The sequence below is a fragment of the Apium graveolens genome, chromosome 11, assembly GCF_009905375.1.
Source record: "Apium graveolens cultivar Ventura chromosome 11, ASM990537v1, whole genome shotgun sequence".
NCBI classification, from domain to species: Eukaryota; Viridiplantae; Streptophyta; class Magnoliopsida; order Apiales; family Apiaceae; genus Apium; species Apium graveolens.
In genome coordinates this window covers 141,520,220-141,533,753 of record NC_133657.1, presented here as the reverse complement: position 1 = coordinate 141,533,753, position 13,534 = coordinate 141,520,220, and the positions used below count along the sequence as shown (strand labels likewise).

At 36.1% G+C, this 13,534-nt stretch overlaps 1 protein-coding gene across 1 annotated transcript; it reads right to left on the bottom strand.

Moving 5' to 3' along the window:
- Positions 1–9,754: 9,754 nt before the first annotated feature.
- Positions 9,755–13,169, bottom strand: LOC141695962 (uncharacterized). Its single transcript, XM_074500163.1, has 4 exons — positions 11,254–13,169; positions 10,827–11,120; positions 10,481–10,586; positions 9,755–10,390 (listed from the first exon to the last, which is right to left on the bottom strand). Exons 1-4 carry the CDS (start codon positions 13,167–13,169, stop codon positions 9,755–9,757), a joined length of 2,952 nt encoding a protein of 983 aa, XP_074356264.1.
- Between the last annotated feature and the right edge of the window lie 365 nt (positions 13,170–13,534).

Sequence of the window (13,534 nt, the reverse complement as noted above, 5' to 3'; positions counted from 1 at the left end):
TTTTCATAGCTAATATATGAGGTTCTCCAGGGTTAGTTTGGAACCTTGCACAAAGACAGGTAGCAATACATGATATCAGGTCTACTAGCAGTCAGATATATGAGTGATTTAATCATACCTCTGTAGTTAGTTATATCTACTGAAGAACTAGTATTTAAATCTAACTTAATTGCAGTGGCCCTAGGAGTTGATACAGTTGATCAATCTTACATTCCAAATCTTTTGAGTAAGTTCCTGGTGTATTTGGATTGATTTATGAAGATTCCTTCATTAGTCTATTTGACTTGTAACCCCAGAAAATAACTCAATTCTCCCATCATACTCATTTGATACCTGGACTGCATTAGCTTTGCAAATCTCTCACAAAGTTTGTCATTAGTAGATCCAAAAATGATATCATCAACATATATTTATACTAATAAGAAGTCCTTACCATGGTATTTAAAAAAGAGAGTTTTATCAATTATACCTCTTGTGAAACCACTCTCTAGCAGAAATAGAGCAAGTGTTTCATACCAGGCCCTTGGAGCTTGCTTCAATCCATAGAGTGGTTTATCCAGTAAGTAGATATGATCTGGATAATTTGGATCAATGAACCCTGGAGGTTGTTTAACATAAACTTCCTCTTCGAGTTCTCCATTTAAGAATGCACTCTTCACATCCATTTGGAACGCCTGAAACTTCTTGTGAGCAGCATAGGCAATAAAGATTCTTATTGCCTCTAGCCTTGCAACAGGAGCAAATGTCTCATCATAATCAATGCCTTCTTGTTGTGAGTAACCCTTTACAACCAGTCTTGCTTTGTTCCTTGTAACAATGCCCTCACTGTCAGTTTTGTTTCTGAACACCCACTTTGTGCCAACTACAGATCTGTTCTTTGGTCTTGGCACAAGAGTCCAGACTCTGTTCCTTTCATACTCATTGAGTTCTTCTTGTATTGCTATGACCCAGTTAGCATCTTGCAGAGCTTCTTCAACCTTCTTAGGTTCAGTTTGAGATAGAAAAGAATGGTAGAGACATTCATTTTGAGTGGCTTTTCTTATTCTTACACCACTGACAGGGTTTCCAATGATCAAGTCAGGTGTGTGTGACTTAGACCATTTTCTTGCTGATGGAAGTTGACTCCTTGAAGAAGAACCCCCCCTTGATTTCTCTATTATTTCATTAAGTAGTACCACTGTTGTTTCCTAATGCTCCTCTTGAATCAGTGTTCCCATGGTTATCAGTATTTGATTCATCAGAGTTTGAGGAAGATGTGTCTGATGATCTTTCTACTGATGTCTCTTGAGTTGAATCATTTATAGTAGTCTCTGGATTTGTGTCATGTTCCTCCCCCTTAACATATGCTTCAGTGTCGGAAGAATTTCCACTATTCTGTGGAACCTCAGAGCTTTGAGTGATATCGGGACTTACTGTATCAGAGTCAGGATTTAAAAGTTCAGCTTAAGGTACTTCATTTTCAAATCTCAACTTGTCATGGTCGTTTGCATCTTCTAGACTTGTTATCTTTTTATCATCAAAAGATACATGTATAGACTCCATGACTGTTCTTGTTCTCAGATTATAAACTCTGAAGGCTTTTTTAGTCAACAGATATCCTACAAATATTCCTTCATCAACTTTCATATCAAACTTGGAAAGCTGCTTCGGACGAGTTTTGAGAACAAAACACTTACAACCAAATATATGAAAGAATTTCAAATTTGGCTTCTTTCTTTTCACCATCTCAAATGGTGTTTTTCCATGCTTGTTGATCAATGTTGCATTTTGTGTAAAGCAAGCAGTTTGCACAGCCTCAGCCCAGAAGTAGGTAGGCAATCTTGCTTCTTTTAGCATGGTTCTTGCAGCTTCTATCAAAGTTCTATTCTTTCTTTTAACAACTCCATTTTGTTATGGAGTTCCAGGAGTATAAAACTCTTGTTTTATCCCCTTGAGTTTATAGAACTCTTCCATAAAACTATTCTTGAATTTAGTTCCATTATCACTTCTGATGATCTTCACTTTGTATGTTGATCCTTTCTCCATCTCCCTCACATGATCAAGAAGAATGGATGGAGTTTCATCCTTGGTGTACAGAAAATATACCCATGTGTATCTTGTATATTCATCAACAATCACAAGTGCATACCTCTTCTTGGCAATAAACATTACATTCACTGGACCAAAGAGATCAACATGAAGTAGATGATATGGTTCAATAATTGAGGATTCAGTTTTACTCTTGAAAGATGTCTTCCTTTGTTTGGCTTTCTGGCATGAATCACATAAGCCATCAGGAGTAAACACTACATTGGGCAATCCTCTTATAAGATCTTTCTTCATAAGTTCATTAATATTATTGAAGTTGAGGTGAGAAAGTCTTTTATTCCAGTTCCAGCTGTCTTCCATAGATGCTCTACTTAGTAGACAAACTTCTAAATTATCAGTTCTTGTGGAGACCCTGGCTTCATACAAACTACCATGTCTTACACCAGTCAATGCGATCTTGCCATCAGAATTATTTTTAAGATTATTTCACAATGCTCTTTATAAAAATTAACATGGTAACCTCTTTCACATATTTGACTCACACTAATCAGATTATGCTTGAGTCCCAACTTAGGAAAAATATTGGGATATGGCAAAATTAAAGTTGGAAATGCATCATTGAAAATGTGGCTCTAGTTGTAGGACTCAAGCATAATCTGATTAGTGTGAGTCAAATATGTGAAAGAGGTTACCATGCATTTCCAACTTTAATTTTTCCATATCCCAATATTTTTCCTAAGTTGCCATCTCCATAAGAAACGCTTGGCCCAGCCTTCTCCTCAAATTCTGATAGCAGGGATTTATAACCAGTCATATGTCTTGAGCATCCACTGTCCAAGACTAGAGCATTCCTTTTGTCACCCTACAATCTGTAATTTGAATCAGTTAGTGTTTTTAAAGACCCAGACTTGCTTGGATCCTTTGGCCTATTTAAGTTTGTTAACGTATACAGCAGAAGACTTCATATCAGAATTTATGTTAACATTCTTACTATCAGTATTTATACATGCAGAAACATATTTTATTTTTAACTAAAGAGGGTTTCAGTTTATAAAAATCATAATACAAACTGTGATACTCTTTACATGTATAAATAGAGTGCCAAACACTGCCACAATGAAAACAAGGATTTTGTGGTTTATATCTAGTTGTTCTATTTCTATACTCTGATTTAGAAGGAACATCTGTTATCTCTTTATTCTTCCTGCATGTTAGCAAGGTTATTAATGCTACCACAGTCTGAACAAGTTTTTCTAGGTGCATTAGGTGGGGTTACATAGTTTCCATTCTTATTAACACCTACTTTGTCATTCCTATTTTTCCTAGACCTTTTCCCCTTGTCTTTCATGTGTAAATCCTTCAGCTTTTGCTTAAGCTGTTTCTGAGTCATTGAACCAATATTTACTGAGTTTGTGTGAACTTGTTCACTTTTTTCAGTAATTAAGTTTGATCTAGGTGCTGAGGTAGTACCTTCCTCATTAATTGACTTAATAGAATTAACACTGAGATTAAACTTAATGGTCTTTATTTGAACCTTGTTCAATTTGACCTCGCTATCAGTTTCTATTGTGACTGTTTTCTCAGTTTCTTTTCCACTTTTCTTATTAGAATTAGATCTAGCTGAATATCCTAATCCTGATCCCCAACATTCCTTTTCTAAGATTTCCTGAGTTGACTTTCCCGAGTTAGTCCAAAGTTTAATGACTTCTCTTTCTTTAGCTAGCTCCTTTTCTAGATAAGCATATTTTTCTAACCATTTTTCTTTAACATAAACAACATTATCTCTTTCTTTTTGAATTTTTAGCATGGAAAGCAACTCAGTTTCTAGGTAATCATTCCTTTTCTTAAGCACATAGTTTTCACTCTTGTTTCCATTGTTCTCTAAGGTTTGATCCCTAAAACTAACATGCAGAGCCTTAAGAAATAATCTTAATTAATAGATATTATCAGTATCAAATACAAGAGTAGACTGAGGTACCTTTAATTCATCAGTGTTGGTCTTAGCATCATCATTTGCCATGAGAGCATAATTGATCCCATCATCTGAGTCTGATGAATCATCCCAGTTTCTCTTCTTTGATATCAAAGCTTGTTTCTTCTCAGCTTTGGGTTTTCTGCAGTCAGCTGAAAAATGTCCAAGTCCATCACAGTTGTAACATCTTTCTTTTGACTTGTCAGGTTTTCCAGATCTAGCTTCCTTTCAATCAGTATCTCTTCTGTTGTTCCTCTTATCAGAGTTTGAGGAACTGGAACTTTTTCTGGAAAATCTTCTCCCTTTCTTGAAGATTTCTGTAGACCATCTTCTTGAAACTTTTAACCAATAGGGCAGTCATTTGATCCATATCTTCATTATTGTTTTGATCACTATCAATATCTGATTCAGTATCAGGATTTGAGTCATCATCATAATTTGATGATTCAATATCTGACTTAGCAATCATGGTTTCCCTTTGGAGTAGCTTTTCCTCTTAGTTTTCTCCTTTTCCTTCTCTTCAACTTTGAGTGCAACTGGTCTAGCTTTTGATCCTTTCCTCTTGCTCCTTTGCTCCATCTCTAGTTCATGAGTTTTCAGAACTCCATATATCTCATCTAGAGGTGTGATGTCAAGTTGATAGTTATCCCTGATTGATGTGACTTTAAAGTCCCACTTTTCAGGAAGAGCAATATGAACTTCAAGTTGGAGTCCTCCAAATCATATTCTTTGTTGACAAGGGATAAGTCATTCATCAACTTCTGAAATCTGTCATAGATCTCAGTTAGGGATTCATTGTCCCTTGAGTCAAAGTGCTCATATTCTTGAGTAAGTATTGTCCTCATGTTCTTCTTGTCAGCAGTTGTTCTCTTTTGCTATTTTACATCCAATGACTCTATTGGACATAACACTATCAAGACTATTGTGTAGGATATGTCTAACCTTAGCATCCTTCATGAAAGATGAGATATCTTCAGGAGTATAGTCCTTCATGTCTTTGTCTATCATCTTCTCTGGTTCTCCTGCAACCGAAACAGCTACCTTCGTTGGTTTATGAGGACCGCCATAGATCCTGCTTAAGTATTCAGGATCTGTAACTTCCAAACACATGGCCATCTTGACTTTCCAGATAGGATATTCATGCACTTTCAGGATGGGCAATTTGATTGCCTCATACCTAGTCATGTTGTTGTTTATCTATGATATCACTACTAGAAATTTGTCGATAGACATCGCTTATTAGCCGATGTCTATTTAAAATCCAAGCGATGTCTTTGCATACGATGAGAAAGGTAGGTGCATTACACATCGCTTATTAGCCGATGTCTATACACAGTTTAGACATCGTTTTTCTTAACAATGTGATGTATTTTTCTTCAATGTATACCTTCACTATGGTTTCAGTTATTCATTCATATGTCATGTATATCATTTTAAACTTATCACATATAAAGTAATATGATACATTAACATCGAAAAACTTGTTAAACTGATGTGTAACTTAACATATTACATCAGTCTTTTATTAGAAGCGATGTCGTACCTTTCTTTTTTTAATGGAACCGATGTCTTTGTGTGTGTTTAACATCAGTTCTTTCAAAATGTGATATCTATTATATTGTTTTACATCAGTCATTTCTTGTGAGCTGATATATGTGCCTGCTTATGACATCAGTTTATTGAATGAAATGTCTTATTTGACTACATTTTATATCAGTTATTTTGTTCATGAAGTGATGTTTGTTTATTTTTTTTATTCATGAATCCCCTGTTTCAATCAAATGCCCAACACCCAAACAAGAGTCATCCAAAAACATACCAACTGCCATTTTACCATTCCAAAACTAACCAAACCAAAACAAACGCAAAAACAAACATAAATTCATTGATTTACCATAGATTATACCAATTACGTACATATATCCACCACCAACCAAACTTCATAATCCAAAAAAACTACATAACTGCAATAGCAAGTACTAGACATCCACCATCGATCATTTACATAGTTCATCCCAAACAAAAATTTACCAACTAAAGTTCCCCCATTATACTTATCAACAAAAACCACTAGTAGCTCTTACAAATTCAGTCTACATAAAGGAGTTGCAGATTAGGCCTTTTTATAAGAAGGACTCGATATGGCTAAGAGTCTCACATCGAACCTCGTCCAGCTCAGCCTTGGCAACAGTCACCTTTTGATTCTTTTTTGACCACTGAAAAGTGTAACACATAGGAATTAGTAACAATGAATTCTAACACAAATTATATGTACACCAGTTATATCAAGAATGAATTAAGCAAAAAAATATACCTTTTTGACAAATGTCATTTCATTATCCATGGAAATTTCTTTCATATACCACATAACAACATAACCACATTCAGTTCCACCGGGCTGTTTGGGGCATCCCTATTTAATCCAAAAAACTCAGACCAATTAATAAGTAAATTAATGCCCCTATCTAACCGAAAAAACTCTGACTAATAAGTAAATTAATGCCCCTGGTTCTTACGGTAACATATCTGATAGTCGGTGTTTTATTTCCCCTTCTGGCCTGAATATTGAACGCAATCACAGCCCTGTCATCTTAGCAGTATCAATAACACAAATTGATTGATATCTCAATAATGAAAATAATCACTCGAAATTAAATGCAAATACCTTGATATTGCTTTTTCCAACTCGGGATAGGTAGTTGAACGAGGCAGAGGATTGAGTATGAAAACCTCGCCCGCCCAAATCACAACCAATATCCAATGGCAGCTATTTTTTATAAATATTTATAATAAACAGAATTAATATCAGAATCATATCATTTTGAATTTCATGCTTATAAATAAATAAATAAATAAAGCGATTTATATTAAATCTGGAGACATTTTTTATGTACTTACTTGCTATTATATGGCATAAAAAAGAGACGATCAGGATTACCCTCTTTAAATCGACTAACCAAATTATCTTCAAAATTGTTGTTCAAGGTAAACGAGACTCCGGGATCACAGAAAGCAAATTGCTCCAAATTTTCATTTTCACAAACCATGCAATGCAAGTATCTGCATTGCAAATAAAATGAAATTATAAAAAAAACAAGAATATAAATGCAGAAATTATCAACAAGAAGACAAGACAATAATTAAAAAATTTATACTACTCACGCCATGTATGCAGAAATTGCTGCTTGGCCAATCATTTTAAACTCAAGCAAAGCAATTATGTTTTCATGCAAAATGAAAATTCTTTTCTCAACACCAAACACCTCCGCATCGCACGGGATTTGAATGTAGTTTCCAGTGGACTTCATGAATGTCGTTGCATGTTTATACAACAACCGAAAGCGCTTCGGAACATTTTTATTGATTTCCATATTCTCAAATAAGGACTGAACCTTATGCAAATCAGTTAAAGGATCCTTCCCTTTCCTTTTACTTTTCTGAAAATATTATCAAATTTATTAAAACAAATATAGAGTTAATATAATAGTGCGAGATCCAATAAAACATAGATGTAAAAATATATACCGCGGTAGCAGGGGCATCTGGGAATATGATTAAGTCGCGGGGCCATGAGACGTAGGAGCCAACAGCCTGCTCTACTGTTTCAATCTCACCGACTATCGGAACAGGAATCTTGGCTTGTTTTTGGATTGGCCCATCCACTGAGACACGAGCACAACCAGGCTGCATTGGCAATCCGTGAATAGATTTGTTCATGTCATCATCGTCAAACAACAAGCCAAATGCCACCTTATTTTCTATTGTGCCCACAGCCAACTCACATTTTTGGGACCAGCCTACACACATATATATATTTAACGAGTAACTATGACGAATGCTTGAATAATGTCGAGCTAAATTAAATAAATGTGCTTGTTATTTTACCTTGTTCTCTGGTGGAAAAGGATCCATTTGATCATCAACTATTTGAGCATCACAACTTGCTTTTTCCGAAACCAGAGGAGATGAAATATTTGCTTTACTGAGTAAGCCCTTCAGTTCAGCCAACTCCCGCCTTGTCTTCTCCATTTCCTTCGCCATCTCTTGCTTGGCCTTCTCCAACTCTGCATCCCTCTCACAATCCCGGGCCAACAACTCAGCTTTGGTTATTCTACTTCTTTTTCCATTTGGTAAATTAAAGAAAATTGATGGGCTAACAAAGCCTCCAACTCCTCGAACCCTCCCCGAATGTTCTGGAGTTTGCAAGGCCGTAGTTAACACATCTTGACTCCCGGAAGGAATGAATTCCCCCTTACTTTGCAGCTCCAGTAAATTCTCCTGTCAAGAGAATATTAACATATAAATCAGAACTGAATGAACCTCCTCATAAAAATATTAAAATTAGAACTGAATTGAATTGCATTAAAAAAATTAACGTTGCTTGTTAAATACTCACAATTCTTTTCCCTATTTCAGCTAGCTCTGGATCAACCTCCTAATCATCAAGTTTTCCCTTACGAGCTTTGTGCCACATAAGAGCCTGATCAGGTTCTTCATCGAGAGCCAAGGTTCCTTTCTTTTGCTGATTAAAATCAAAAAATATTAAAACAACAATATATGTAGAATGCAACTATTTAAGTTCAATGCTTAAACAGAGGTTACCTCTTCTTCCAACAATCCAACATAACCCTTTCTAGATGTGCGGTGAGGATATTTTCGATTGCTCACCCGCTCCATTTGTTTTTCACTAAGTGACTACAACAAACATTTTAAATAATATTAACGTGCTATTTTTCCTAAAATATTTGTAATACATAAAAATATCAGTTCACAACATAAATAGAACATAGATATAAACACACGGTCGATCTCTTTCGCGTATACCTTCCATGTCGAGGTAGTCCTTTCAGCAACAAAATTTTTCCAAGCCTCCTTACCAACAAAAGCATACTTCACTGGAGGCTTTTGTAGTTTCTTCTTCTGTCCAAGATACGGCTTAACATAATCCCTTGTTAAATTTGCTTTAAAATTTCTCCACTTTGCTCCTACAGACCTGATCAGCCCCTTCTGAAGTTGCTTAGGGACTTTAAATGTCTCCTGAAACCAATATTATGCTCTACATGAGTACCAGAAAATGCAAAATTTACAAAGTGCATAAGAAATTGCTTATTTATATACCTTCACATCGATCCATATTTTCTCCTTTAGTTCATCGGGTACCTTTGACCAGTTAGGATAATCAATCGGAATCATCGTCCTAGCCAACATTCCAGTATAGGACTGTAGACTATGCCTTGCATTCCCGACTGGAACTCCATGTGCATTGCACGATACCTTTGCTTTCTTGCCCTGCGCCTTCCTCACCACCACTTTGGCATAGCGGAAACCCCTCGGGCAGATCCATACGTTTTTTTTGTAGTTTCGGAAGTAGTGACTGTTGCCTTCGTGTCTTCCATAGAATCCACATTTTCATCTTGAGGTTCTGTTTCCGGCTCCAAGCTTTTATCCACCTCCTCATCTGACTTGTCTTGTACTTTAGATATTTGTTTTTTATTTGCCATTTATCTTTTTCAATCTGAAAATGAAACATATATTTCATTAGTCACAAGCATATATAAATAGTTATAAACAGTCATAACTAAACTAGTGAAGTATGCATACATAAACAATTATAAACAGTTATAAACAGTCAGACACGATGACTATATGCATTCATAAACAGTCATAAACATACGAAAATTCAAATAATATCATTAGGCATAAACAATGCTAAACAGTTACAAAAAAGGAGATACATGACTGTAAATAATATTGTCACTTCTTAACCCAAGTGCCCTTAATATTTTCTCTAATATTTTTTTCAACATCTTCACCGACATCACATATAGGAATTTGGCAGCAGAATGGGGGATTTTCCATGGTTGTGTCTCCTAAATCATCATCGTTAGACACATCTTGGTAGTCTCGAGTTGTAGAGGTTAATACAACGGACCACTTGGCATCCACCGGATCTTCAATATAATAAACTTGCTTTACTTGATCCATAGACACATATTTATCTCTCTTGTGGCCTTGTCGACTTAGATCGACAAGTGTGAACCCAAGATCATCCACCTTAATTCCCTTGTCATTATCTGTCCAATTACATAAAAATAACGGGGCTTTGAATTCATGATAATCTAGCTCCCATATTTCTAAGATAACACCGTAAAATGTCAAGTCACTTTCTACAGGGTTCAAATCTTTAGCGCTAGACACTTGGACAGTTTTAGCAATTAAAGACACTCCGCTGTTTTGAACAACCCTCACACCGTCTCGCTCTTTTGTAAAGTATCGGACCCCATCTACTAGATAAGCTTCGTAAGTCAAAACTGAAAATGATGGTTTTTCGGCTATCCATCTTATTATCTCTGAAACTCCTCCAGGATTCTCCTCCATTTCACTACTAACCTACACATTTTCAGAAACAAAATACTTCTAAATTCCATATTACTACAGAGCAAATAAATTAGGCACAAATGAAACTATAAAAATACTAACTTTTTCTAGAAACAAATCGGCAAAAAGGCGATTGTGCTCTCTCAAGAGCCAATGAACACTTTTCTTTTTTCCTTGATGGATTCCCTCTAGATACTCCTTATGCATTCTAACAAAAATTATATAATCATTAACTAGCCAGTAAATATATAATTTATATATTAATTGAACAGCCACAAAATTAATAAATTCTTACAAAATATATGGCTGTACTTCAATGTTGTTTAGAAGAACATGTAAATGAGCTTCATCCCGCTATTTTTCATCGATTGATTTTATTGTCACAACAGATAATGGACCACTTAACTTGCCTTCATCTTTACGAAGACCAGCAGTGGTGCAAGCTTACTTGACAAACTCTTGGCAGAATTCTACTGATTCTTCTCCCAGATAGCATTCAGCTATACAGCCTTCGGGGTAATAACGGTTGCGTACATAACTCTTCAACACCTTATTAAACCTCTCAAATGCATACATCCATCTATAAAATACCGGCCCACATAACCGTAATTCCCGAACCAAGTGCACTATGAGATGTATCATTATATCAAAAAATGATGCAGGAAAGATTTTTTCCAACTCACACAAAGTTACTATTACATCTGATTGCAATTTATCTAGTTTCGATACGTCTACAACTTTGCTGCACAAAGCATTACAAAAAGAAACACAACCTAATTATGGTGACCCTAACTTTTTTTGGAAGTACCGTACGAATTGCAATAGGAAGCAGTTGTTGGAGTAAGATGTGGCAGTCGTGGGACTTCATCCCAAACATCTTTAATTCTTCCATGGAAACACAGTTTTTAATGTTCGACGCGTGTCCATAAGGAAGTTTTATGTGCATTAACGATGACAACATTTTCTTTTTTTCTGCCTTGGACAAATTAAAAATCGAAGGGGGTAAGCAGGTTTTTTTTTCTCCTTTTTGTGGAGCTAGATCAGCCCTAACCCCCATGTCAATCATGTCAAGACGAGAAGCTTCACTATCTTTAGACTTAGATTTCATATTTAGTAGTGTGCCGATCAAGCTATCACACACGTTCTTCTCGACGTGCATGACATCTAAACAATGACGGACATGGTGAAACTTCCAATATTCTAATTCGAAAAAACCCGACTTTTTCTTCCATGGACAATCAACCATCTTTGACTTCCTTACTTCCTTCCTAAACTGAAATTTAATTTTATCTTGTTGCAATAAAACCTCTTCTCCAGACAGAGGTTGACGTGCCTGCCCTAATTCTTGTTGTCCATTAAAAGCGGCCTTTTGCTTCCTATATGGATGATTCCTAGCCAAGTAACGCCGATGGCCTTGGTAACACATCTTCCTGCTATGGCTTAAATACTTGGAAACTGTATCATCAGCACATACTGGACAACACATATAACCTTTATTAATGCATCCGGACAGATTTCCATATGCAGGAAAGTCATTTATTGTCCACAATAAAATTGCTTTTAAAGTGAAATATGACTTGGTGTATGCATCATAAACATTTGGTTCACCTTTTTTCCACAACTTCTTTAAATCATCGATTAAAGGCTGTAAATATACGTCAACGTCATTGCCAGGCTCATGTGGACCGGAAACTAAAATTGTTAGCATCATAAATTTCCTCTTCATACATAACCACGGAGGAAGATTATAAGTCACTAATACTATTGGCCAACAAGAGTATCTATTGGTTAGACCGTTAGTATGTGGGTTTATACCATCTGCAGACAACGCCAAACGAATATTTCGTGCATCACTACCGAAGGCAGGCCATCTATAGTCGATATTTCTCCAAGAAGGAGAGTCGGCTGGATGCCGCATCTTTCCGTCTTCTATTCGCTGCTTTGAGTGCCAGGTCATTAGTTCAGATGTAGAAGGAGATTTAAACATCCGTTTGAATCTCGGTATAATTGGAAAATACCACATTACTTTAGCAGGAACATTAATCCTTATTTTACCATCCTTTCCTAACTTCCAGCGAGATAAACGACACTTAGGACACTCAGAAGCATCAACATTTACCCCCCGATACAGTATGCAATTGTTTGGACATGAGTGATATTTTATGTATTCTAGGCCCAAGTCGGATAAGGTTTTCTTGGCTTCATATGCATTAGGTGGCATCACATTGTCCTTAGGAAGGAGAGAGCCAACGGTAGACAACAAATCGTTAAAGGCACTATCACTAATTCCGAACCTAGCTTTCCAATTGTGCAATTTTAGCATCGACTCCAACTTGGTACATCCACTACCCTCATACAAAGGCTGTTCAGCATCAGCCACAAATCTCCTAAACTGATACGACTCATTATTGTACTCACTCGAATTATATGCAGCATCACAAACATTGACTGTTTCTGATGCAAGGCCAGGGGAAGGTATCGGTGCGCGTGCAGACGTAGGTGCAGGGGCAGGCGTAGATGCAGGGGTCGGAGCATTTCTATTAACTGATGACCTACTTGCAGACCCTTGTGTATGCCAAATCCAATCAAGGTACCCCAGACTAAAACCATTTTCATATAAATGTCCCCTGATAATCTTAACTGCAAATTTTTTGAAGTTAGCACATCTTTTACAGGGGCAGGGGATTCTTTTAGGATCACTAGCATTTTCCTCGGCAAATATCAAAAACTCTTCAACCCCGATTTCATAGTCAAGTGTGTTCCTATCTTTGAAAATCCAAGATTTGTCCATGTTATTCTCAAACTACCTGATTGTCAAATAAAATATTAATTTACTATATACTATAGTACATTTACTACCTAGTATAATCAATATAAAATTCCTATATTCACTCATAAACCATGTTATTTACAACGACAAGCCCCAAACACAAATATATTTACAAACAACACAAACACAAATATATACAAGCACTTGTTATTACATGTAAATCCGTATTTTAACTACACATACAACTACACATGCAACAACTACACATTTCAATTTCACATGCATACATACAACTACACAAATATATACATGCAGCCCAAACATATATGAATAGATATGTAAAGAAGAATATACCTAACAAAGCAAGCTCCAAAATCCCAAAAAAC

Coding starts and splice junctions, on each gene's coding strand:
- LOC141695962 (XM_074500163.1), bottom strand. CDS start 13,169: ATGGACAAATCTTGGATTTTCAAAGATAGGAACACACTTGACTATGAA. Junction 10,587..10,826: donor TTCTGCCAAGAGTTTGTCAA/GTAAGCTTGCAC, acceptor AATTTTTGTTAG/AATGCATAAGGAGTATCTAG. Junction 10,391..10,480: donor CCGATTTGTTTCTAGAAAAA/GTTAGTATTTTT, acceptor GAAAATGTGTAG/GTTAGTAGTGAAATGGAGGA.